We start from the raw sequence: 26,925 nt of genomic DNA, 5'->3' as shown, positions 1-26,925 counted from the left end.
TTTTAAGACATCGTTTATAAACAATCAGCAAATATTCACAACAATTGCTGAAAAAGTAGATGAGGAAGGTGGTGGCTCAATTTTACAACGTGAATCCTTACTTGAAATTAATGACTGTTTATTTCTGAAAAATTCGGCCTTAATAGGTGGAGCAATTCTGTCTCGATATGCCCATAGATTTTTATCACAAAACAGCGTGAGTATTGAAAAAAATTTTTATCCTTCTAATAACTTCCAAGTTTTTTGAAAACAATACGGCTGTCTATGGAGGTGCTTACGCTGCAGTAGATTCCTGGTATTCATCGAAGGTCTATTTTTCCAGCTCCTATTTCTTTTTTAATAAGGCTCTTAAATATGGTGGCGCAGTTTTCACATTCAAGACAGAGCTTAGCATTGAATCAAAAACACAAATAGAAGATAGTTATGCTTCATTTCTTGGTGGTGGTGTTTTCAATAGGAACAAAAATCAATAATCAACTATCTTTTTCGAACAACTTTTGTGGTAATGATGTTTTATCAGATCATGACACATTTCCAGAGCTTGTTTCTGTAGCATTATCTGGTTCACGACTGTTTGAAACTGAATTTGGAAAGCCATTTAATGTTATTATTGGTTTATTTGAAAATGCAAAAGAGCCAGTTAAGAAAATAGTATCGTTGACTGAATTTGATGTACATGTTGAATTGTCAGATACAAATCAAATATTTCAGTTCCAAAGAAAGTCTGCAACAGAATTGAATGGTATTACTTATTGAAAAAGAATTACTCAACCAGCCTAGTTCTACATTAACAATCAAAACTACCTTTTTTACAACAGAGAGCTTTACATTCCTTGAGGAATTAGTCAGGAAGATCCTTTTGAAAAGTATTTAACAATTCTTGATTCATTGTTTTCCATGGTACAATGTTCGTGGTGTGAAGATTTCTATCAAAGGCCTTCCTTTTCAAAACTTGCTGAACAGTTATTAGAAACAAGAAGTATTTTAGATTAATAGCTCTGCAAACTTCCATTGAGAGAATATTTTAACAAATACTTTCTAGTCATCCCTACTTGGTATCAACTACTCATTGTAAACCATTTACTGGTTCAAAATGAACCCTTAAATCTTTTTTACAGCGCGCTAAAATCTCCACATTATAAAAATTTTCTAGCCTTAAAAAAAATACAACGACTCGTCATTGTTTCATTCCCTCTCTCTCGTTTTGATAAAGATGCAAAAGATTGAACGCACGCATGCACACTTGTTTGATAGCCGTAGGTGGTGTTTAGTGTTGGTATTGATAATGGTGTTGGTGATGGTGAGGGAAAGCTTTGAAAAACAAGTCATGTTTTATAACTTGGATAGTATTCATGATGTAGATACACAGGTAATTCCGACGTACTTCTTTGAATTGGGACATTTTAGAGGTTATTTTGAGGTTCATTATCATGATGACTTTGACTGGAGTGGAAATCAAAAGTTTTCTTTCCTTACCAATCCCAAGATGATTAATGTCCCTGCTATTGTTACTCAAAATCAATTGACTTGTCAATATTCCTTATTTTGGGAGTTGAAAAGGAATGAAAGTGCAGCACTATCTGATAAGAAACAAACACTGACGATCAAGTTTTTTCCAACATTCAAGATTAACATTGACCCTTATTCAGTAAGAGCATATACCATTGAACCTGGCAAGACTCCAGTTCTGTTCGATTTTACTCCAATGTTTCCAACTTCAGATAGCATTAATTCAACACAAGGACCATGGGAATTTAATGTTTCTTTGAATGAGTTTAAGGGAGCTACTTCCATTTCCAAGCTCATGCTATTCTTTGCCTATTCCTCAACAGAGGAGAAACTTTCAAAGAGTGTCTCTCTCAAATACCCAAGAGATTTATTCTACAACCTCCAACAATTTGAAATGCACATCTTGTATCCAAATGCATCCGTACAAGATCCATCCCAAACCATAACACCTACAGTTACTGTTTCGAGTTATGATAGTAATGTTACTGTTCCAGATTCGTATGTTCTTCTTGGTGCATACACAATTGAAGAAGATAATAAGGGAATTTTCCAGTTGGATGAAATTAGATCTATTCATCACAGATTGGAAATAATATATGGTAATAAGAAAGTAGATCATTTCTCGTTGAAATGCGCTTACGCAACTGCTGATTCTGATTTTAAACAACTAACAATTGATCCTACGTCTTCAAATTCACTAGGAACAATTTCCACATACATACTGACTTGCAACCAGATAATGAAGGATTCAAAATATGTCATGGCTGTTATTGGAAAAATCCCTTCCATTCAAGTTTGTTCTTTTAGATCAGCTTGCTCTATTGACCCTCAAACACTCAGGGAATTTTCATCCAATCCTAAAATTCAAGTTTCATTTAAACCAGATAGTCAACTAACTGGAAGTTATACATTTATAGATAATAGTATTGGGGAATTTAAAGACGTTAATCATAGCCCAAGTTCACAATCAGGTCTCACACTCACAAATGTTTTTGATATAGACTTTACACAAGTTCAAATCAATACTAATGTGAAGAAAACTTATGATTCACAAAATGCTATCATTGTACATATTGAATCATCCCAACAGATGGGAGTCGATCCATACTCACTGAGATTGTTCATACTAAATTCAGAAGGAAATTTATTTGAAATGATTTCTGATGATATTCCAAGACTCTCCCAAACAAGTTTCAGCCTCAATTTGGATCCAATACTCAATTCAAAAGTTTATAAAAAGAGAACTTTTGGATTGTTCAGTTATGCACAATCAAAGGCAGAGATTGGGGAAGTTGTTTTTGCTAATTATCCGAGAGAAGTTTCTTATGCTTTGGGAAGCCATATTAATCTTACAGTTTACTTTAAACAAAGATATTACACGCCAATTCTTTATGAATCCAGACCTTACTTTACAATTAACAACTTTAATCCAACAAACATGAAGGGAACGGATGATTATACAGTATTGTACAGCTTTTTACAACAAAACGGAAATGGATTGGAGACGTATGGATTCGATGAGGGAAGAAAATTCCTCATTGATTTTGAAACTTCCATATTTAAATTTATGAAGATAAGGTTTACAGATATTAAAGGAGGGTATTTATTCAAAGAATCAAACTTTGAAAAGTTTGAAGAGAGTGGATCTCAACCAATTATAATCTCAGATGCACAGGAAAAACTTGTACTGATCGACCTTCAGGAGGATATCAGAGATGAGACATTTGCTTTCATTCTATTGGGCAAGCCATTTGTTGGCAATGTATACATTAAGGATCTCAACTCTATTAATGCTGTTATACCAACTGATATTGATACATTCTATAGCCAAGTATTACCTATGGATGCATTGACTATTTCTTTCAATCCAAACTGCAGATCAACAGGAAATTATATGCTAATGGTTGATAATAGGAAATATTCCGATTATTCACTTCCAAACACTAAGCTTCAACCACTATCTTTGGTTGGTGTTTACGTCTTGGATACCAGTAAAGTCAATGTATACAGTAGTATAAGCATTGATACTGAGCTAGATTTAGTCTATGAAAAGAACTCTATCAACAGAAACTTGGATCCATTTTCATACCGATTTTTTTCTGTTGATGACGAGAAACAAGAATTCAATTGGTTAGAATGTGATGACACACAGTCAAAAGATCCGTGGAAACTATCCATCAATATATCCATCAATCAAAAACTCAAATTCGCCGTATTTGCTTACAACAACCCAATTGGAGAAATTGGTAAAGTCTATTCTATACATTATGAAAGATCCTTAAAGTATGAACTGTCTCCATCAACCTATTTTGAATTCTCCTTCTCCTCCAAATCATTCCCTCAATTGAATAATGGTGTTAGGTTCATGTTGAAATACCAAGATGATGATGACAAGTGGTTGGATGGTTTTGTTAAGGTGAAGAGTTTCTCAATTATGCAAATTGTTAAATCAGATATTTCCACAGACAGAATGTTCACTTTCGACGTAAACAAATTACGTGACGAATACGGAAACAAAATATCTGATTTAAATTCTCTTCAGTGCGTTTATGTCACATCTGAAAGAATATTTTATGGAAGTAGTGCAATAACCAATACTGATTCACTCTACACATTGCATTGTGCTGAAACTATTTTGCACGAAGAGTACAATCTGGTAATTGTTGCAAAATCTTCAGATCCAATCAAACCCCAACCATCACATTCTGAACAAACCACTGTAATCGGTCTTGGATTATGTGTTGCCTTTTTAACATTATGTGTAATAGTTCTCATTATCGTGGTTATTGTCTTGTTAATTAGAAAGAAACAATCACTTCCAAAAGAAAAGATTTTCAACTTTGAGGAGATGAAAGGATACAACAGTATTGAGCTCTAATAAGTAACTAAATTGCTTAACTAAGTATAATAAACCAATTTTGCCATCCAATTTTACTATTCCATGGCACTTGCTAACTTTTTCAAATCTGTCCAATCTTGCTCGGATAAACACTCACATCCAGGATAATTCTTCCATTTTTCAATATTGTCAAAACCTTTAGAATTTCTTTCAATAGCTCTCCTCAGTAGATCCTTATTGAGAAACACTTGATAACCTGGATGGCACAAATTATCAACAAAATTATCTGGTGAACTATCCCACAAATGCTCACTAAATGCTTGACATACTGTAATTTCCTTGATTGGAACACCCATTTCCATTGCCAGATCAATTACTTGTCTATTTTCTCTAAATATCTGTCCAAAATACTTGTAGCAAATTTTGTTTTTCCTTATGCATTTCATCACAAAGTCCATTGTAATATTTTTCACATATCCAATTTTCCAATACAAATCATCAAGCAATTCAAATATAAAATCCCTATCTGTTCTGATTTTTTCTGGAAGATACTTAAAGTATGATTGTGGATGGCCACAACTGTCCATTAACCAATAACAGAAATCCCTATTATTTAGTAACAGGTCGTGATGCATGTAAGGAAGTGGTGTATGTCCATGCCATTTGACTGCTTGTTTCATAAGGTCAATATCAAATGGGAATGCTTTACAAACTGCACAACAAATTGACTCACTTTCATTCTTATAGTGATATGAAGGTGTTGTCAATATATGGGTCATTATTTCTCTATCTGAGTAACAAGTAGAAGGAAGTTTTTTAAAATGAATATTCACCCCATTTTTAAAAAGCAGTATCTTAACAAAAGATGTCTCTTTCCTCAGTTCATCTGATAGCTTATAATAAAAAGAATAATTCTTACATATTAATAGTGAAGCAAATTGTAGATCGGTAATAAGTGGTGCTGTTCTGCAAAGTTCTTGGAAATTAAAAGAGGTGATATTGAACTCTATTTCATTTTGTAAAAATTTGTAAAATCTTACAATGGACAATGGGTAGACTGAAATAATTTGTTTCATCAAGAGTTCTGATGATAGATTATTCTCATCATCTACAGGAATACCGTTAGTGACAAGATATTCTTTCAATATTTCTTGGTCATTTAACAAAGCCTCCCCAACACCAATAATGGAAATCATCCTCTTTCTATTAGTGTGTAATTGAAAATATCTCAGTACAAAGTTCTTATCATTTCTCAATTCTTCTTTACATGTAATGAGACCATTTGAATGGTTTTTTAAAATGTACTTTTCTTCCTCTGTTTCCATTGAAAGATTTTCCAAATGAGGATATTTCGATTTTGTTAACTGGAGCAAATGATCTTTACAAGCACGATATCTTTCACAATATCCAATGGAAATAAATTTCAGAGCTACATTTGGATTTTCAATTGAATTAAAAAGATTGACTTGATTCCTCAAAAGAATGCTTTCTTGAATTTGGAACGGAGACTTTTCAATAATTATTTTGAAATTGTTGCAAATTGAGTCAATTCTAAATTCAAGACCCCTCTCCTCCAATAAATGATAAAATTTGAGAACCATTAGTGGTCTATTCTTCAAAATCTCTTCCATCAATTCAAAAGTATTCATAGAATCAAATCTTTCATGTCTCCACTCTTTTTCAGACATCATTCCTCTTCTCAATACTTGTGAATCGGATAATAAAGACTCTCCCACATAGTGCAGTGTGTTAAATCTTCTTCCCAACACTTTCATTACAAATTCCTTATCATTTCTCAAGTCTGAGCTAGCAAATTGTAAAGCCAATGGATTGTGTTTACAAGCATCAAGAACAATCTCTCTATCATTTCTAAAATTAGTAGCTAATTGTAATGCTAAAATGTCCTTCTTGACTAATTCTGAAACTACATGTCTTATTTGGAATAATTTCTCTGGTAGTGCATTTAATGAATAATATTTAAAGTTAAACAAGTGTTTGGTCAACTCGGGAGATTTTGCAAGAGCAGAAACCAAATGCCCCCAATCCATTTTCGGATGAGATCCAATAACAAACAACAAGCTCGGTTGATTTTCATAATCTCTAAATAAATTATTAATATAATACATAGATTTGTAATCAGTTTCATTATTAATAAGAATTCGAACAATTTCATCTAGTTTCTCCATTCTATCCCAAATAGATTCTGGTTTGTCTTTCCAACTAAAAAAGGATTTGACCTTTCTTTGATTCATCTTTTGATAACTCTTCAAGAATGGATATTTAAACACTTGTGTAATTTGCTTGATACTATCAAAAGGAAGAAAATGACCTCGGAAGATCAACTCGACTGATTTGTAACATTCTACAAAGGATTCGTTTAATTTCAAACGATTCTTACTCTCTTCACGAATAATTTTCACAAATTGTTGATAACTACAATTATTGGAATAAAATTCAGCTATAAAAGTTGCATCCCTTTTGTCAACAACATCTAAAATCAGAGTCACTTGTGATGACATTTTTTCAAAGCCTTTAAACTATGATATCACCGCTAAAATTGCGCAAATAAATTATTACAGCTCCGCAGCAATTATTAATGTAGACAATTTTTTTCTATGTATCATTCGACCGTACAGTAATTTGATGTGCAATTTGCAATTTTGCAGCAATAGGGGTCCCTTTGATTACTGTAGTAAGTGAAAAATTGAATCTACTTGGCTTGGGCTATTTCGCAGATATAACCTTAACAAGATTCGTTTCCCTCCTGATATCTCAGATTCCTCTCAACTTAGAATTTGGTGTTTTTTCTTGCTTATTCTAAATTAAACGTTCTCAAAAGTAACTCAAAAAAATCGCGGTCTACAGGATTCGAACCTGTGCGGGTCGCCCCAATTGATTTCTAGTCAATCACCTTAACCACTCGGTCAAGACCGCTTCATGTTCACACAATTTAGTATATCCTGATATTCAATAGGAGCCATGAAATTGAGGTAAATCTCTAGATAAACTGAGCTAATAATAAATATCAATCAACTTGAAAAAAAATGCATCTTCATGAGGATATTCTGTATTATACCTTTTCATTTCTCGATTATTCGCACACTTCCTATCTATCTCTAGTTTGCAAAGAGTGGAATCGAATTGCCAATTCCAATCCACTATGGGAAACCTACTTTCACCAATTAACAAACAACTCCCTCCAGAAGAGTAATTTACACAATGACACTTTATATTGGAAACACACAATTAGTGATCACTATTCAAAATACAACATGTTCCTTTCCCAGAATTCTCAACCATCGAAAGAATTAGAATTGGAATTTAAACAAACTTTTCCGAATGCATTTTCCTCTCAACTAGTGAAAATCATTCTCTCAAGAATTGTCTTTACAGAGATAATATTATCATTTAATGATGTACCATTTTACAAAATGAAACTTTTAATTGATGGAATTGAAGAACCAATTATAGTAAGAGGAAAGAATATTCCTAAAATAAGAAGTGGATATGGTAAATCTGTTGCTAGTGATTATTTTCTATATGTTGCTAGGGAAAGTGATGATTTGAAGAATGCAGAATTTTTTTATGGTTCTGCTGGTGGATTGAGAAATGAGCTTTCGAATAGATTGGAAGAAACTAATCAATGTTTTCTTTACAAATTCATTGATAGAAATTCTGGTGGCAGAATATCTGGAGTTGAATATTTGGAGAAGCATATTTTATCGTATCTCATTCCAACTGTGAAAAGTTATGAACTATCTCCAAAACAATTTATTCCCTACTTTTGCTTACTAATTAATATTCGAATATTGAAGTTTCGTTTAAATAATTCTTTTCATTACATCAATTCAGCCACTCATAGATTTTTTGCAAATTATTTTCCAAACTTTATTCGAAACAATTTAATTTATCACTTTTTAAAGAAACATTACTTGGAGAAGGTGAAGGAAATTTCAAAAGAACTTTCAGATCAATTCAAAAGCTTCACACCCAAAGATACAAAAGAAAGGGATGTTTTTACATCATTTATTTTGAAGAAAGATTTGAAACTACTAAAGAAAGGTCATAATCAGAGACTTGATTTGATTAATCTTGGGTTGACCATTCAAAAATATTCGAAACTCTTTGCGAATCTTAGAGAAAGTGGAACGGATGACAAAATGAATGCCAAATCTCGTGAGAAATACATTTCGAAAATTCAAAAATTGTGTTCTAATGAGGAAGAATTTGTTGAATATTATTTGAGATACAAATATACGAAATTTAATTTGGAACAAATTTTATAAGAAAGCTTATTTAGTTTAAATACCTAAATTTCTCTCAAAATTGGTTCATTGTAATCTGTGTAAATAATTAAAAAAAAATGTCAAGATCAAAACGTCAATTAAATATTAACAATTTTCTAAATGATGACATGTTGAGAATAATTCTGTCATTTCTAACAAGTAATGATTTGCTTAGACTAAATTTGGTATCCAAATCAGCAAGAATTTGTCAACTCTGCCATGAAGATTTTTATTGGAAACCAATTTATTATCAAACTATACAGAATTATATCGATTCGAGCAAAGAATCGGATTCGTATGATGTATTTGAAGAGAAATTCGAATATTTGGAAAGTGTTTGTGAAAATTATCGAGAAAATTTATTGAAATTTCTTGAAACTTTTATGAAACAAGCTCAACAAGAAGAAAATGACTTGATTTCGTATGTGGATGAATTGAAATCAGACCATTCGAAAGAGAATTTCTACATTGAAAAGGGAGAAATTGAGAAATATCAACCAATTCTCTCAAATCCATCCAAAATATTCAAAATTATTGGAGTTGGAGATGATCAAGTGGGTAAAACAAGTTTTTTCATTACAATTTCAAGTGGAATATTTCCGAGTGAATATATTCCACAAGTATTTGATAATTATTCATATTCAATTCCTAGAAATCAGTACTCAATTGGATATTGGTAAGTTGTTGAATTAAATTGGAAATTGAATGGAAATTAAATGGAAATATTGTGAAATTTTAAAGGGATACGTCAAATGTTGGTGATTACGAAAAAATTAGACATTTGGTAAGTTGGGAAAGTTGGAAATTCTTAATTTGGTAAATTTTTATTAAGGTTTATCCAGAAACTGATTTGGTTATTGTGTTTTTCAGTTGTATTTCTGTGAAATCTTTTAAAAGTATTGCAACCCAGTGGATTCCTGAAGTGAGGTTTGTTTTTCTATTCTAATGAATTATTTTAAATTACCTAAAATAGAAAGAACATTAAGAATCCCAATATTGTCTTGATGAAAACTAAATCCGATGCTGAAACTAATCCCTCCCTAAGAAGATCAACACTTCTCAATACCAAAACAAAACCAATTTCATTTGAATTGGGTGAAAAATTAGCAAAGAAACTTGGATGTTATACATATTTGGAAGTTAGTGCAAAGGAAAATGAAGGTTTAGCTGATTTTCCACAATTTTTAATTAAAACTGAAACATCCAGACAGGACAAACACTTTCTAAAGAGTCAAAAAAAGTGCCTACTCATGTAAATTCAAAGATTTCACATGAGCTAATTGACAAGTGTGAAAAAAACAAATTCAACAAAAAAAATGAACACTCCATCATCTACAACTGTTAATAATCAACAATCTTGTTCCTTTCCGAAAACACTTTCCATGCTTCTCTCTAATGGTCTTCCGAATTCTAAACAATTTCTCTCCTATTTTCAAAAAGAATTATCGGAAAATAAGGAATTGAACATGTTTGATGTTACTTGTATGAAAATTCAGAAATTGTGTTATTGTGATGTGTTGCAAAATTCATTGGCTAGGAAATTTAATATTCCCTCATTGAATTTTAAAATCAATTTGATGAGGAATTATATTGAAATGATTGAAAATTGTGAAAATAATGGAGAAGGTGTTTATGATGATTTAATTGAAGATTATTCCGAAATGTTGATTGGAAGTGGTAATAGAAAGGAGATGGTTAATATGGATTGTTCTGAAGGTGGATATTTCTATGGATATGATATGAAAGAGAGCTCCTTTAGAATTTATGATTTTCTGTGTGAGAACCCAATTGTTGTGAGAGTTTTTCCTCAATTTTTAAATGTTGGATTGGCATTGTGGGTTGATGGACTCGTTGAAATTGAATATATCATTGCTAATTTGGGTATGTTGATGAATCGTAATTGGAAATGCTAATTTTTAATCTAGAATCATTTGAAAGAAAGAATATTGTCGAGTTGGGAAGTGGTATTGGACTAGTAGGATTGTTCTTAATGAATATTTTGAAGGAAACTGGAAGAATTACCATGACTGATTATTTGGATTGTGTTTTGGAAAATTGTTCTTACTGTTGTGAATTGAATAATATTCCACACAAAGTTTACAACTCTGAATATATTTATTTGAAGGAAGACAAGTCAAGCAAGAATGAAAATTCCAATCTACATGTCATGAAATTGGATTGGATGAATTTCACAGAGCAAGATATTGAGCTTTTAAAAGATACTGATATTTTAATTGCTGCTGACGTTGCCTATGACAGTAGTGTTATTCCAGGATTGTGTGATGTAACGCAGCAATTATTTAATAGAAATAGAAATTTGATAATTCTATTTGCCATCACAAAGAGAAATGAGAAAACATTTGAATATTTTGTGAGTGAAATGGAAAAACGTGATATGGTTGTGAGTAAGGAAATTTCCACCACTGATCTGCCTCAATTATTCATGATTGAAGATAGAACCACAGTTCGATTGTTTGAAATGAAGGGAAGGAATAACATTCCCCATGACCAATAGAAAACTACTTGAGTTCCTTGATAGACATGACTAACAAAATGATGAGTAGAACAAATAATTCAATGAGCAAAACTCCTGAAACACTCATACCAACCACCAGGAAATAATAATTTGAAGCAGATATTGAAAGTCCACCATCGAGAGCATCCTTCGTACCAAAGTATATGAGAGTAGTATTTTTCAATTGCTCACTCCAGTTTGACTCGTTGAACAGTTGACTTCTAATTTGATCTGATGCAGTAGATTCCAATAGACATTCATTGAAATACTCCCTTCCAAGTGATTGAATAAATGTATGCATGACCTCCAAGCTACAATAAGATTTCAAAGTAGTAATATGATTAACATATGGAAAAGTAACAGCGTGATGGTTTTCAAAATTAGCCTTTGATTCATTCAAGTAGAAATCCTTCCAATCGATAAGATTATTGATTGAACTAATGGGATCCAATGAGCCATGTAACATTAACATTGGTTTTGAAAAATCTGTGAAATGACTATGAGTATTATTAGTATGATTTGTTGAATGGGGTGAATGAAAAAACAAACTATAAGTCTTCATCATATTAAGTGAGAGTCCAGAATAGAACGGATATTCAGCCAAATCAAGAGCTCCGGTTTCCTCTTCCTTATAAAATTTGAATGAATGATCCATTAACTCGAAAGATCCAATTACTCTCTCAAAAGCTGAATAGGTCTGCAATTTCGTATGTGAATTCTCAGTAGTGATCATAGTATGGTTAATGTGATAAAAAAAGTCCTGAATAACATTCTTATCCAATTCATTACATCTTGAAATCCTGAATATTAGCGGTATCAATAAATGTCTCAAATCATCCTCATAGTAAAAGTAAGTTAAAATATCCCTGAAAAAATAAGAATTCGCAATATAACATCTTTTCAAATGAATCAAATAGATTCCATTCAACAATGTTCTCAATGATACTTTTCCCTTAATTTTGTGTAGTAAATCCAATTTTTCAGTGCAATATTTATCCTTATCACATTCCTCTAGGAATGAAAGAGCAATTTCATTAAATCTCTTATCAAAATTGAACATGTCAATTGTTGAAACATTCATTGAAAAAACTGAATCAACTATAACCATATCCAAATAGCTCTTGGATGACTTGTTCAAGAAGGATAATTTCAATTCCTTCTCTAACTGTATCATTCTACCAATGAGAAATGTATTAAAACCATATCCATAATGAATTATTCGATAACTTTCTCCACCATTCTCTACTCTAGTCATTTCAATCATGTGAAAAATGTCTCTAACAATTTGATATGTGTGAAAATATTCTCCATATTTTTCACTAATTATCTTTTCATTCTTAGTATTTGTGGCTAGACATGCATCAATATCCTTCTCTGAAATGAAGACATGTCCTGATTGTTCCTCAAATTCACAAACAAATTTTGGAGTTGATTTACCTAATCCTCTAATATCTGGAAAGTAAATATCATAATCTTTATATCTAATTGATTCCTTCAAGAATAATTCCTCAACCTCCACAGATACAGTTTTGTGAAATTCAAATAGAGGAGTATTATGAATCCACAATTGGCCCTTCTTTTCTGAACTGAGAGATTTCAACCTCTTTACATGAACACATATCCAATCCAGAGTAGTTGGTGATTCACTCTTCACATGATTTGTTTCATTCATTACATCAAATCTTCTCCAATCAATTGGAACTCTAACAAATGAACACTCCATCTCGTGTGAATTCAAGTAAGCATGATGATTTGAAATTTCACATCTCTTCCACTCAAATCCAACATTATGTTTACAACCAGCATCAAGAGAACAAACAACTTCTCCAATCAAGAACAGCAACAAGAAACAACCAACACTAAACAACTGTTGAAGAAGTAAACAAGAAGAACACTTCTTTTCAATTTGTTGTTGTTGGAGGTTTTCCATATTATGCTTTCAAGTGTTTTTTAAATTGTACAATTGCCATTTAGGAGAAATGGTTAATACATGTTCAATTGTGTTGTGGATTCAATCGCATGGAGTACATTTCCATATCCATTCAAAATTGATGTTTGGATATTGAAGATATGATGAAATAATTAAAATTAATTTTCTAATGTTCTAACTTCAAGTTTGCATTATTGATAATATGTTAAGTACATGGTCAAGTAAATAATTAATTTGCTAATAGTTTTATATTCTAACAAGAAGAAGGCTTTGTGATGAAATATTAAAATTAATTTTTTAAAATACAACGCCAAGTTTAACAAAACTCCGTGAAGCAAGAAAAATAAATTGGAGGATCAACACTTTAAAAACCATTCATGATGGTGATAATGATGATAAGGTGAATTGATAGCAGAGTTAATCTTTTGTTGTTTCTTCTGCTTTGAAAATTACCAATTTGCGCACTACATCCAAAAGGAGATTTGCTGCCCGAGCAAATTTTTGCTGGTGTTGTAAAATACAAGAAGACCTTTAAAAAAAATGCTCAACCAAAGCTACAGACTCAAGACCGTTCTTACTCTCCCAATCAAGAACCTCGGTTCTTCCTTCTCTGCACACAAAGCTTGTAGCGCTTCTTTAATCAACAAGACTCTCTCCGCTTTTGATATTCAAGCTTTCCCAGGTGTTACTGCTGAACATCAAGAACCAACCTTCATTTTCCAATCATCATCAAAGACTACTGCTATTCCAGAGATCAAACCACAACAAATCTTCACTAATACATTCTCAGTAAACAAGTCATTCCGTCATAAGACTTTGTTGACTGGTAAGTTTTTATAGCGAAATTTTTGGATGATAGAACATTTTGGAATTAATATCAAAAAACAATTTTTGTTGTTGTTGTAAATAATTTATTGTTATGTGGATATTATTTAATATATTTGATGATATATAGCCCAACCAGTTAGATTCTACTCTACTCAAATTGGAAGTGAAAAAACATTGAAGAGAAACGAACTCCCAGAAGCTGTTCAAAGACTCGTTGAAACCGCTCCAAAGACTGGTTATCACGGTGATAACATTAACGAATATCTTAAGGAAGGTGATTATGATAAGCGTCAATTTGCTTACTTTGTTGCCAACAGCAGTCGTTTTGTTGTTGCTGCTGGTCTCAGATTAGCTGTTTTGAGATTCCTTTATTCTTGGTCCGCTGCTGCTGATGTTTTGGCCGTCTCTAAGATTGAAGTTGATATTTCCAACGTTCCAAAGGGTAAGACCATCACTGTTACATGGAGAGGTAAACCAGTATTCATCAAGCACAGAACTGAAGATGAAACCAAATCACTTGCTGAAACTGATCTTTCTACTTTGAAGGATCCACAAGCAGACTCTGATAGAACTAAGAATGATGAATGGACTGTTATTTTGGCCATTTGTACCCATCTGGGTTGTGTTCCAGTCACTGATGCTGGTGTTATGAATGCTTTCTTCTGTCCTTGCCACGGTTCTCACTACGATGCTTCTGGTAGAATTGTTAAGGGACCAGCTCCATTGAACATGGAAGTTCCAAAGCACTCCCTCGATGGTAGTATTCTTACTTTGGGTTAAATCTTTTGAAAGCCAGGGAGGTTTTTCGAGGCTTGTACACATAGAACTTTATAATAAAACTGATTCAAATTTCATAAATATTTCCTCAATCAAAATTTCAATCATTCATATCTTTGAAAAAGATAATGATTTCTATTAGAAGAATGATTTTGTTAATATCAAAATAAATCAAAAAAATGAGAAAGTTGGTTTCAAAGGCTTTCAAAAACTCTATTGTCTCATCGAGAAGCAAATATTTACCTTCCGAACAAGGCCATCATCAACACTTGCACAATATCAACAACTCTCAACAACACAGATGTTATCATCATAATTGCAATTGTTGCCAACAATTTAGTTACACAAAAGTAATTAAAAAGATTACCCCAGCAGCCACCAATAATAATACCACAGCAACAAGCACATCAACACAATCAAAGCCTACCACAACTTCTAATGCTAAAATTCAACAAGTAATGACCAATGCATCATCAACAATAGCACCGAATAGAAATATAAAACAACAACAAGAGGAAGAGTTTGAAGAGGAATATGACGACACACTTGAGGAAACTCCAGAAGATAGAAATAACCCACTTCAAAATCACTCCAATGCTTTTAATACATTTGTTTCTAATTTTTACAAGATCAACGAAAGTGATATTCAAGAGTTTTTAACAAGAAAAGGATTGGGCTTTAGAAATGTAATGAATGAAATTATTGTAAAAGAATGTCCTTTCTGCCATGATACTAAAGGAAAGGTCACTAATTTATGGAAATTATATATTCACAGAGCTAGTGGAGCTTATATGTGTCACAGATGTGGAGCTAAGGGTTCTTGGTTTGATTTTAAAATGAATTTCCATAAGGATTCACCAATTTCAACACTTCACTCAGATTCAGTATCCAACAATCAACCAAAAGCAGGAGGGCAAAACAATGAAACATCAGCAACTAATTTACCAAAGAAGAGGGATAAACCAACAAAGAAGGAGTTTGAAACATACAGAAGCAACTTTGATGGAGTAGATTTCCCAGAAGCAGTTCAATATCTTGAAAAGGTAAGAGGAATCAAGAAGGATGTAGCAGCAATGTATGGTGTTGGATGTGGAGTATTCCCATTTTCAAAGGTAATCGAAAATCCAGAACAAGAGACAGAAAACCTTGTAAGAGTTAATGAGCTTTGTTTCACATTCCCAATGTTCAAACCAACCAAATCTCATGAAAGTGGCATTCTTTTATCCAGACATAAAATAAGAGCTATCCAAGATAAGACATGTATGAAATTGGATCCTCCTCAAACAAATAATTGGGGTTTATTTGGATGGCACTTGATTGCTTCTAAATTTAAGAATGAAAAGCCATCTACTACCACTACTACTACTAACCCACAAAGTAATGTGAAAGGAAAGACATTAGCAAATGATGGAGATTTGGGAAAGAAGAATCCAAAGGATTTGAAGACAATTATCATTACAGAAGGAGAGTTTGATGCTATGGCTGTCTATCAAAAGACTGGTATTCCAGCTGTTTCATTACCAAATGGATGTCGATCACTTCCAGTTGATGTCGTCCAATGGCTAGAAGATTTTGATAAGATTTACTTGTGGATGGATGACGATGTTCCAGGTCAACAAGGAGCTGAACTCTTCTCCAAAAAACTTGGTGTTGGCAGATGTTATATTGTCCACTCGAATTATAAGGAAGTAGTTGATGAGTATGGTGACCCAATAGAACAAACCAATGAAAAGAAAATTAAGGATGCAAATGAAGCATTGCTTGCAGGTCTTGACTTCCACAGATTGATAGAAGAGGCTGCACCAATTCAACATGAAAGAATTTTAACATTCAACACATTTAAACAACAAGTATATAGAGAACTTTTTGACAAATCAGAAGTTGTGAATGGAGTTCAATCTCACTTTTTCCCAGGTCTGAACAAGATCTTAAAGGGGCACAGAAGAGGAGAATTAACAATCATTACAGGTGCCACTGGTATTGGTAAGACAACAGTTCTTTCACAACTTTCATTGGACTATTGTAAATATGGTAATGTACCAACACTGTGGGGTTCATTTGAAATTAGAAATCACAGACTTATCAAAAAGATGATGTGTCAATTGGCTGGTAAAGATTTAGCTACCAACCATTCATTTGAAAAGGAGCAAAGAAAACAAGAAAGTCTTCAAATCAAAGAAATTGAAGAGCAACAAGAAGAGCAAACAAAGGAAGAAGATGAATCAGATGCAAGCATGTTTGACAGTTATGATGCTGATCCAATGAGTTTAATGTCGTATGCAGGTGAAGAGGCTCCACCAGCTCCAAAGAAGCCAGCTAAGGAATCTAAATCCAAGCCAAAATCAACCTATCAACCAGCTAGACAATATTCTCCAGAAGAATTGAAGAGGGATTTTGAAATTATTAGTGAACAATTCTCAGAATTACCAATGTACTTTTTGAACTTTTATGGTTCAACAGATATTGACGAATTATTGGATGCTATGGACTATGCAGTCTATGTATATGATGTTGCTCATATTGTGATTGATAATTTACAATTTATGATGTCAACCTCTGATGCATCATATACTAATAGATTTGAATTACAAGATAAGGCAATTGAAAAGTTGAGAAAGTTTGCAACTACAAGATCTGTACACGTGACGCTTGTTGTCCATCCAAAGAAGATTGACGAAAAGGAACAATTACAAATTTCCAGTGTGTTTGGTTCTGCAAAGGCAACACAAGAAGCCGACAATATTATCATGATTCAAAGAAATAAGCATTACAAATATTTACAAGTTAAGAAGAATAGATTTGATGGTACTCTTGGAATTGTTCCTTATCGATTCGAAAGAAATAGAGGTGAAAGAATTTCTGAACTGACCGAAAAAGAAATTGAATTGGTTGAAAAGGGACAACTCACAATTGATTATGAATAAATAATTAATCAAGTGAATTTAATTGTAAATAGCAGCTTGAGTAACTTCAGAAGCAAGGTATGAAATCTTGGAATAACCTGGATCATTGACAGCGAATGAATATCCATCGAAACCAGTTGCCAAAACCCAGTGACCACCATAACGAACGTTAAGGATGACAATACTTCCAGAACAGAGCTTTTCAGCAATGGCAGCAGTTCCAGAAACCTTACCAGCATAAGAAAGACCTAATCTAGAAACACTTCCCCAAACAAAGAGATTACCACTGAAACCACCGTTTGACTTCAACCAGTTAGCAAATTCACCTGGGTTCATGTATGATCTTCCACGACCGTTCAAAGCCATACACATGGAGGTCATCAAACAGCCAGACTTGCAGATAGTATCAGTGCCAGTAAGTTGGTTGCTCCAAGGTTGTCCGCACTGTTTGTACAATGGATAATCATAACTAGTTTATAAATATTATTGTTATTGTGATGATCATAATGATACCTACTCTTGATAACAAGAAGCTTGAGTCTTCAAGGTCATAGCCTCAACGCTGACTAAGGCAGCAATAAGCAATAAAATACAAGCGATGAATTTGTTCATATTTTTTTTAATAATATTTGGAGCAGTAATTTAATGAGCAAAATACCGCTCATCAATTAATTCATTCAAACGACCAGACAATATTCAACACATTTAGCATATTAATACATGACTGGTATATTGTGAAAACTGTGTTAAATGAACAATGTATTTAACCAAATTGCTTACACTTACATCATAAAAACCAATCAATTGCGAGCGTAATGTTCAAGTTCTAAGGTGATAATATCCGCCCTTAATTGGTTTTGTAAACGGTTTATTAGATTTTTATTTGCTGTAAAGGCAGATTTAATCCTTAAGTGTATTTATATTCAAATTCAGATTTGAAATAGAGTACTTATTGTATAGATTATTTTGTTTCTATTTTAAAATCTCTCTTAATACTCCACAACTGGATCACATCACAGTTTTTTATTTTACAATATGTACATTTAAATATTTCTCAATATAAATTAAACAAATTTTTCAACTTTAACTTGAATATTACATCTGGGTTTTTGTTCCTTTTCATTAGCAACAATTCCATTCACTGCAACATTTGATATTCCATTCATACTTGATAGGGTAGTATTATTATTTCCATTTATAGTAGTATTAAAAGATGATAAAGCATTTGTAGAGGTTATATTATTCTTCTTTTTAACAGCTCTCACTCTAATTTTCTTATTTAAAAAAGTAGTATTTAAAGGTTGATACATTGTTGAAATGACATCAGTTTTACAATAGGCAACTAGATTTTCAACATTGTTAAGTGAATTTCCTAATTCTTGTTGCTGTTGCTGTTGTTTTTTAGTGGATGGTTTTTCGACGGTGTAAATTGAAATTTTAAAGAATAAATTATCTATTAGAAAGTGTGGAAATGGGAAAGTATACGAAAGTGCATAATATAATTCTTTTCTGGGAGAAAGTTGTGTAGTTGATGATAAAGTAATTTTTTCTTCAAAAATCATATCAAATAAATTAGAGCAAACTTCATAATTTGATCCATTGACACTTGACAGGGCAATTTTACATGGTTTGACAGAATTATTATTTGTAAAAACATTTTCAATAGAAGAATGAGATTGAACTAGAGATCCATTTAAATCAAAATAAAAACTATCAAACACATCATTATTTTCATTGTGAATTAACTCAATTCTAACTCTCCAATTTCCACAAAAAGGATTTGAAATTGTTGCGCTGTCAGATGCCAATTCAATTGGTAAAAATTGAAATGATGTAATTCTTAACAATATTCTACAATCATTATTAACTGAATTATGATTTTGTGAATCGGATGATGATTTTCCTGATGAAAATGTTAAAAATTCATTGACATCTGTTGCAATGTCATTGACACGACTAAAATTTGCTAGTTTTTTAATTCCACTTGACATTTTGTATTTTAGATGAAGGAGAAGAAGGTCAATGTTGAGATGTTTTTTTGATTTTGGTTTAAAATTGGATGTTTGAGATTGTTCCGATTGGTTCTTTGTTGCTCATTTTAATTATTTGACAGGTTGACATTGACTCGAACATTTTAGAAGTGATTTTGAGTATGAGGAAATTAGTCAAAGAAGAGTGTTAACACTTTATTAGAAGTTAATACTCTTTAATAGAAGAATTCATATTGAAATTGTAACATGACTTGTTTTTACATTTTCTAAAGATTAGTAGTTTTTGTAAGGAACAGGAATTGTTTTATTATCTGGTATTGTTACTACCTCAAAGATTGGAGTGGTTGTGGTTTCTAGCCATGTTTATCTTATAGTGCAGGTGACAGTATCTGGCATGGGAAATTTGACTTGTTGTGGTAATTAATGAGCAGCCCTGCTAGCTCAGTCGGTAGAGCGTTGGACTTTTAATCCAACGGTCGTGGGTTCGAGCCCCACGTGGGGCGGTTGTAATTTTATGCCACAAAGTTGCTTGTTTTTATTACAAAAGTTTATTACAAATTGTTGGATATCCATTCGAGTCCTTCATATAAACCAGTTCCACGCACAGCACTGCATGGTTGAATATATGAAGTTTGTTTAATGGAATTTAATTGTAGAATTTTGGTCAATTCATCCACATCAACAACTGCATTTGGTAAATCTTGTTTGTTAGCCCATATAACCAACATCAAATATTGTGAATTTATCTCTATTATATTGAATCAGTTCGGCATTGAATCCGATGGTTGTTGGAATTGTTTCCATTGATTCGTCTAATTTAAGCTTGTAAAGGGCAGTTGTTTTACCAGCACCGTCCTAACCAAGGAAGAGAATTTTAACTTCCTTCTGTTGGAATAGGCCCATTTAATTCCTTTTTTTTTATGTTGGATTTTATTGTAAACAATATCAACACGTACAACAAAAATGTTAATTGTTACAAAATGCAATTTACAAAATCTATATCAGATTGATTGCCTCAAAGTTCACTTTAAAAAAATGTTACAACCATTAACAGCAGTCCATTCATGTAATGGCGATCAACAACAATTATTTGTTGATCAACTTCCCGATGAATTACTACTCCATATCATATCCTACACTACTAATTCACCTCTTTCAATTATTAAACTATCTCACATTAATAAGAGAATGGAGATGGTGTTGAATTCCACACCACCAAATTTCTTCTCTTCACTCATTAAATTTAATTCAGATGATGAATTAATTAGGAAAGGATACTTGATTGGAAAGTTTTGGAAAAATCCACTTTCGAATAGTATGTCATTACTGAGCCAGTTACTATTTTTGACACTATTTAATAGGAGAAAAATAGCAGACAACAACGAAGGAACTTCAGATGGTTTTGAAGAGGTGAGAGAAAATGTAAATTCCAAACAGAAACTTGTCGAATGTTTAGAATATTCCCAATGGGATCCAATTGACAGTATTTTGAAAATACATAGTTGGGAATATAGATTCTACACTTACCATCGTGAAAAATTGGTATTTGCAATTGCCATAATCTTTTCATTGAGTGCTCAATTAATTGTTGGAAAGGTTTCTTCCACACCACAAGATCAAAGGTCATTAGATATGGGTTTGTGGTGGTTGCCTTATGGATTTTGGCCAGTGGAAGGATTAATTATAGGATTTATTGTAATTATGGTATTGTTAATGATTTTCAAATCTATCAAGATAATGAGATTTATAATTATTGAACCTAAAAGAAGAATTGACATATCCATTTTTAGTAGTTGTATTTATTTGATATATGCATTCATTTGGAGAATTATTCTACTATTTGTGAGGAGTTTCGTTTATGAAATAATTGGGCTGGAACTTACAAAGTGGGAATCAATTGCTAGCTCAGTAATTTATTATTCATTTTATCCTTTTTTAGCATTCTTGGGCATTTCTGGATCTAATACAGTATTTGGTCTCTACACGATTACTGAGAAAGTTTCGGATCCAATGTTTGGTGCCTTTCTTAGTCTTTCTCTTTTCAAGCTTAGTGGGCATTTACTTTCTTTTATTCCACTTTCTATCAGTTTATCAGTTCTATCTATTTCAAATTTAATATCAAATAGTAAATCAAAAGACAGGACTGAGTTGTTTATTCAACTGGCATTTGGAATGAGTTTAGCATTGATAAGTTGTGGACATTTCTCCTATTTAGCTCTTTCCCCAATTACATTAATATTTATTGGAAAGCTTATATATTTATTAAGAAACTAAGTTGATAACAAGAGTAGATGAAATAAAATTGAATATTTATTTAATTTGCTTCAAACTTTTTAATAATTTCTTCAGATTTCTGTGTTAGAGTGGTTCGTTTTTCATCATTCCAAAATTCATCATTTACATTTGCCAAACTTTCTAAAAGATGTTCTGATGAGGTGAAGAATGTTTCAGGAATGAACCAACTCTCTTTCAAATATGGAACTAAATTATCATCAATCTTTGAAATTGAAATAAGTACTTCCACACATTGAGAAGCTTGAACCTTATTCATAATAAATAAGAATAAATAGGCAATATTCAACTCTGAACCAACTTGTTCCAAAATACTTTCATAGAGTGCTTGGGACATTCCTGTTTTTTCTTTTGTTAAAATTCCAACAGTATCCAAAATAACTTGAATAACAGATCTCAAAATACTTCTATAGTTATTAGCAACACGAAGTAGTATTGTTGTAAAATCAGAGAAATTATTCAAAAATTGAATGAAAGAACTTGGATACTTTTTAACAAAAGTAGTCAAGAAACAAAGTAAATTAATCACGAACATGTCATGCTTTTCCTCTGATTGAGTAATGTATACTAATTCTCTGCAGAATAATTCAAGTAGGAGAAGAAGTGATTGTTCAACTTCTAAAGATAATTCTGTTGAATTAACATCCTTGTAAAGTGAATGATTTTGAATGAATGCATAGGCAGTTTTCCAAATTGTTTTTCTTTCTTCAGTATTATTAATATTACTTTCCTCATATTTAGCACAAAGGGATGAAAGTTTTTCAACAACCATTTCAATAAATTGATGATTGGTTATTAAAGTAAATTGATAAGTTGGCATTTCATTCAACTTGGTTAAATAAATACTACCAAGTTTGTAACCCTTTTCTGTGTTTGCGTTGAATTTGCTTTGAGTATTGGAAGCAAAATCTTCTAAATGTGTTCCCATAAAGAAATAATCAGATGCAAGATTAATATGTTCGGATAGATATTCTCTGACCAAATCTCTGTCTCTTCCATCCCACCAAACTTCAGGATTAACAACATCTTCATCAAATTGCTTGATAAATTCTTCTAATTGTCCTTGACCAAGCAATGAAGCAAATGAAGGGAAGAGCATTTGATCCAAAACTTCATTAACTGAAGGAATGGAAAGTTTAACCAGAGTGGATAACAATAAACTTGATTTCAATCTAACTGCTTGAACTTGATGGATACCTCCCTTGATAGATGCATGTAATACTGAGAGTAATAATCCATTTCCGACACAATATGTTTGAATATTTGGAGTAGTACCAACAGTTAGTGTTTTAAAGAAGGTAATTAAATGATCAAAAATATTTAACAATAATGCTTCCTCCTTCAAGGAATTATCATTATTACATCCCTTATAATAGTAAATTATAAACTTGTGCATAGTTGCAACCATAAATTGATAAAATTCTTTGGTCTTGTCCTCTCCAATCTTGTTAGAATATTTTGAGAAGAATTTTGAAATACGAATAATAATTTCAAGAATATCATTAACAGATTCTACCATAAACTCCTCATCTTTTGTCAAATTAGCTAAATATCCAATTAGTAAATGATAAATATGAAGAATAACTTGTTGATAGGATGTGTTAAGGAAAATCAAAGTTTGTTCAGATGTTTCTGAGGAAAGATTTTTTGAACTGTCTTGACAAACAATCAACTTGAGAAGTGTAATTTGTTGAGCGAGTGGTCTGAGAGTTTCCTTGGTAATCATCTTTTGTTGGTATTCAACAACAAGTAAGGAGTGCAAACTTGTAATTAAACTTTGAATCAAATTGGTGGAATTTAAAATTGCAGGATCAACAATACTCTGCAAGAATTCAGAAAGACTCAACAAGTTACTTTCCTTCCATGTACTAATCAAGCAAGTAGGATAAATATCTAAATTTGTATCTAGCAATTTAAACATGCCTTCAGATTTGAGACAAGTATAGGAGAATTTTTCAATATGACCTGTTAATTCCTTATTGTTCTTATGAATGTTTAAATCAATAAATTCAAGCAATTCACTGCGTAAATTTTCATTCCAAACCAATAGGATATGATTAGTTTCTGATCTTGTCAAGTTATAAAAATCATCAAATGTTTTAATCTTGTCAAATATTGGCAATTCTCCTCTCTTTCCAATTTGCATTAAAGTTTCAATCATATTCTTCAATAACAACTTTTCCAATAAAGTTTCAAATGATGACCTTATCTTAAGAGAAAGCAAATTGTGAATAATCTCTAAAGCTGTAATACATATTGTTTTGATAAAGGTATGGTCATCATTTTCTGTTGTATTACTATTACCGTTATATTTGAAAATGAAACCAACATTAATTAATTGAAGTATAAGTGGCCATCTGTTATGTATGAGTTTGACAGAATGTTCAATCTTTGGATCTAGTGTTACCTTTTCCATTGGATTATTATCATTTTGTAAATGCCTTACGTATTTTCTTATGCAATGGATGGTTCTTAGTGAAACTTCAGTACGACTTTCAATGTACTTCGTGTCGAGGAGAGGTACAAATATATCAAAGAAGTTAATAGGAATTAACTTTTCCTCTTCATCTTCAGATATGAGTGGCATTAAAATATCTGCTATAGAATCTAAAACTCTCAAAGTATTAATCATGAGTTGTTCATCATTTCTACAAACAGAATTCTTGATAATGTATTCGGAAATGAAAATTAAACCACCAGAAGTCAAAAATAAAAGTTTGTTTCTATAAGAAATTTCTGGTTCAGGTTCTAACTGGCTAGCAATCAATCTAACAAATAAATTTAACAACCTGATTCTTTGTGAATCATCAGACAAATCTTCAAGAAGTCCTTGATACTTTCTAATTAGTATTGGATATCCTTGATATTTCAAAAAGTGAGGTGAATGACCTTGGCTTGGTGTTGTATATTTTCCTAATGAAAAGTTCAAATATAATTTAGTTTGGGCCTCAATTATTAATTCTATGTTTCTATATTTTTGCTCCTTTTGTAATGCTTCGACCAATTTGAGTAAGAAAACATCAGGATATTCAAGTTCATTAATAGATGCATCCTCATCTGTTTCTGTTCCACCTGGTTGTAAATTAACAAAAGCTTCTACAAATATGTCATTGATAGAAAGTTTTTCATCTAGATCTTGATAAGAAATAATTTCTGGCTCCTCAAAAGTGTACAAGTAATTGGTAGTTATTGACGAAGAGAATATTACCTTTGCAATTTTAGTTGGCTCAGTTTGTTGCCATTCAGCAACTTGTTTAGAAAGTGTTTTTCTCTTTTCATCAAATACCTTTAAACGTTTAGAGAGAGAATTTTTCAAAATACTCCTATGTGTTCCATTCCAAATCAGGAATGGTGAACTATATTCACGTTTAGTAAGAGCAGAAATGAATAAATCTACATCTCTTTCCTTATCACTTGCTAATAATTTCAGTAGTTGACTTGGTAAAAAGTATCTCAAGAAAGAATAACTCTCAAATGACTGTCTTTGATCAGTTGTGGATAGTGGGATTACATGGAAAGCTTTTAAAAAGTTAACAATAGCAGTTAAACATTTGGTGCTATGTTCTTCCATATTTAAAATAATAACAAGCAAATATTCAAACACTCCTGTTTTTTGAATAGTTTGTCTCAACTTGAGAGAATTGTAAAGAGGAGAATCTAAAAGGGTATGCAATAAAAATACAGATTGCCATATTAACTCCAACTTCTCAGTCTTATTTGATGAAAGACTTAAATTCATTACAATCACATTAATGAAATTTGGATTATTTACAATATCTAACATTCTTCTAGGTTTAAAGTTCAATAATTCTCCCAAAATATAAACCAATGATAAAATTCTTCTAAGTCCTTCTGTTTCCATATAGACTGTATTTCCTTGATCAGAATAGTAAAATGATATAAGCTGTTCTCTTGCTAAATGAATCATTATATTAGTTAGAGCATCTTCTCTGTCTAAATCTTCCACATAATTTGCTATCTTCTTCTTATTTGATAAGATTGAAGATATAAGCACTGCTGTATTGTAAAAGTATTCATCTTTAAAATGTTTCAATGAAAGTAACTTAGACAAGTAGATCATTTTGTGAAGAGGTGGAGTTGCTGATTTTCTTGGAATTAAATCAGACACTGAAGGCACTGATAATGTACCAGATTCATTATTAGCATTTTGTTCATTTGGTTTGGAGTTCATTGAGTTAATTTGTAATAATTTTACCAACTCATTCAATCGTGAAAGTGTTATCAGTATCTTATTTTTCAACTCCAAGTCTTCTTTGTCTGTATTCGAGAGCATTTGCATCTTTTCATACAAACTATCAAAAGTTTCGTGGGTGAGTAGATTTTCAATAATTGCATCAGGATTAAGAGATAAATATTCAAGTGCTCTTTCAATGTAAATTCCATTCACTTCAATTTCACTATGCAAATTCTTATAATTAATTTTTAAATCTTTACAAATACTAAGTACAGAGACCCATTGGTGCTCATTGGAAATCAAATCCAATCTATCTTCTGCCAATGATAATTCTGTATCAATGACTTTAACAAGTTCATCTCTCATTTGTTGATTCCACACCAGAGAGTATGAATAATGATCCATAGAGAATAAATTTTCAACATTTTCATTCTCAAGCACAATTTGTGAGTTGGTTATGTACAAGACCATTTGTTGGGGTAATAAATTACTCAAGAGAAATGTACAAATATTTTCAAGAGAACCAGTATTTAAACTGGAGCAAACTCTCAAAAATTCTAAATTGATCATTAGTTGTTTAGATTGATTATTAATGAGGGATGATGTTTGTTGTTGGATTATTAAATTTTTCAACTGATTTAAAAGTAATCCATAAATAATAACACAATCAATTATTAACTTTCTTCCCTCCACTGATGAATAATTAAATATTATAAAAAGAAGGTGAATAGCACCCATTCTAATTAAAAAATACAAATCCAATTCTGAATCTTGTGACAAATCTTGTATTTGAATATTTGGTTGGGTAATTTGACATAAGAATAATAAATTATGACAAAATCTCTTCCGTATAGCAATGT

The 26,925-nt window shown here is 31.8% G+C and overlaps 11 protein-coding genes and 2 non-coding genes across 13 annotated transcripts; 6 read left to right on the top strand and 7 right to left on the bottom strand.

Moving 5' to 3' along the window:
* Positions 1-1,297: 1,297 nt before the first annotated feature.
* Positions 1,298-4,387, top strand: NAEGRDRAFT_47120 (uncharacterized protein; the record flags this gene model as incomplete). The annotated part of the gene is made up of 1 exon (XM_002680328.1): positions 1,298-4,387. The coding sequence occupies one exon, from the start codon at positions 1,298-1,300 to the stop codon at positions 4,385-4,387; it is 3,090 nt and encodes a 1,029-aa protein (XP_002680374.1).
* A 56-nt stretch (positions 4,388-4,443) lies between these two features.
* On the bottom strand, positions 4,444-6,867 carry NAEGRDRAFT_64545 (uncharacterized protein; the record flags this gene model as incomplete). The annotated part of the gene is made up of 1 exon (XM_002680194.1): positions 4,444-6,867. One exon carries the CDS (start codon positions 6,865-6,867, stop codon positions 4,444-4,446), a length of 2,424 nt encoding a protein of 807 aa, XP_002680240.1.
* Positions 6,868-7,201: 334 nt separating this feature from the next.
* Positions 7,202-7,282, bottom strand: NAEGRDRAFT_t164. Its single transcript has one exon. It is a non-coding gene; the product is annotated as a tRNA-Ser (tRNA).
* A 1,429-nt stretch (positions 7,283-8,711) lies between these two features.
* NAEGRDRAFT_88121 (rho family small GTPase) lies at positions 8,712-9,890 on the top strand (the record flags this gene model as incomplete). Its single annotated transcript, XM_002680327.1, has 4 exons — positions 8,712-9,310; positions 9,376-9,418; positions 9,467-9,561; positions 9,608-9,890. 4 exons carry the CDS (start codon positions 8,712-8,714, stop codon positions 9,888-9,890), a joined length of 1,020 nt encoding a protein of 339 aa, XP_002680373.1.
* A 321-nt stretch (positions 9,891-10,211) lies between these two features.
* Positions 10,212-11,149, top strand: NAEGRDRAFT_88120 (uncharacterized protein; the record flags this gene model as incomplete). The annotated part of the gene is made up of 2 exons (XM_002680326.1): positions 10,212-10,515; positions 10,560-11,149. 2 exons carry the CDS (start codon positions 10,212-10,214, stop codon positions 11,147-11,149), a joined length of 894 nt encoding a protein of 297 aa, XP_002680372.1.
* A 4-nt stretch (positions 11,150-11,153) lies between these two features.
* On the bottom strand, positions 11,154-12,872 carry NAEGRDRAFT_47119 (uncharacterized protein; the record flags this gene model as incomplete). Its single annotated transcript, XM_002680193.1, has 1 exon — positions 11,154-12,872. The coding sequence occupies one exon, from the start codon at positions 12,870-12,872 to the stop codon at positions 11,154-11,156; it is 1,719 nt and encodes a 572-aa protein (XP_002680239.1).
* A 747-nt stretch (positions 12,873-13,619) lies between these two features.
* NAEGRDRAFT_78817 (ubiquinol-cytochrome c reductase iron-sulfur subunit mitochondrial precursor) lies at positions 13,620-14,769 on the top strand (the record flags this gene model as incomplete). The annotated part of the gene is made up of 2 exons (XM_002680325.1): positions 13,620-13,905; positions 14,035-14,769. The coding sequence occupies 2 exons, from the start codon at positions 13,620-13,622 to the stop codon at positions 14,685-14,687; spliced, it is 939 nt and encodes a 312-aa protein (XP_002680371.1). The 3' UTR covers positions 14,688-14,769.
* Positions 14,770-14,863: 94 nt separating this feature from the next.
* On the top strand, positions 14,864-17,608 carry NAEGRDRAFT_31486 (uncharacterized protein; the record flags this gene model as incomplete). The annotated part of the gene is made up of 3 exons (XM_002680324.1): positions 14,864-16,066; positions 16,121-16,793; positions 17,043-17,608. 3 exons carry the CDS (start codon positions 14,864-14,866, stop codon positions 17,606-17,608), a joined length of 2,442 nt encoding a protein of 813 aa, XP_002680370.1.
* Positions 17,609-17,626: 18 nt separating this feature from the next.
* NAEGRDRAFT_31456 (uncharacterized protein) lies at positions 17,627-18,055 on the bottom strand (the record flags this gene model as incomplete). The annotated part of the gene is made up of 1 exon (XM_002680192.1): positions 17,627-18,055. A coding segment is annotated over one exon (429 nt), but the record flags the coding sequence as incomplete, so codon positions are not given.
* A 596-nt stretch (positions 18,056-18,651) lies between these two features.
* On the bottom strand, positions 18,652-19,578 carry NAEGRDRAFT_64540 (uncharacterized protein; the record flags this gene model as incomplete). Its single annotated transcript, XM_002680191.1, has 1 exon — positions 18,652-19,578. One exon carries the CDS (start codon positions 19,576-19,578, stop codon positions 18,652-18,654), a length of 927 nt encoding a protein of 308 aa, XP_002680237.1.
* A 430-nt stretch (positions 19,579-20,008) lies between these two features.
* NAEGRDRAFT_t169 lies at positions 20,009-20,081 on the top strand. The gene has a single exon. It is a non-coding gene; the product is annotated as a tRNA-Lys (tRNA).
* A 48-nt stretch (positions 20,082-20,129) lies between these two features.
* On the bottom strand, positions 20,130-20,306 carry NAEGRDRAFT_31587 (uncharacterized protein; the record flags this gene model as incomplete). The annotated part of the gene is made up of 1 exon (XM_002680190.1): positions 20,130-20,306. The coding sequence occupies one exon, from the start codon at positions 20,304-20,306 to the stop codon at positions 20,130-20,132; it is 177 nt and encodes a 58-aa protein (XP_002680236.1).
* A 1,565-nt stretch (positions 20,307-21,871) lies between these two features.
* On the bottom strand, positions 21,872-26,536 carry NAEGRDRAFT_78816 (uncharacterized protein; the record flags this gene model as incomplete). The annotated part of the gene is made up of 1 exon (XM_002680189.1): positions 21,872-26,536. One exon carries the CDS (start codon positions 26,534-26,536, stop codon positions 21,893-21,895), a length of 4,644 nt encoding a protein of 1,547 aa, XP_002680235.1. The 3' UTR covers positions 21,872-21,892.
* Positions 26,537-26,925: the final 389 nt, after the last annotated feature.

This window comes from Naegleria gruberi (assembly GCF_000004985.1).
Source record: "Naegleria gruberi genomic scaffold NAEGRscaffold_10, whole genome shotgun sequence".
Lineage (NCBI taxonomy): Eukaryota > Heterolobosea > Eutetramitea > Acrasida > Naegleriidae > Naegleria > Naegleria gruberi.
This window is presented reverse-complemented; position numbering and strand designations above follow the sequence as displayed.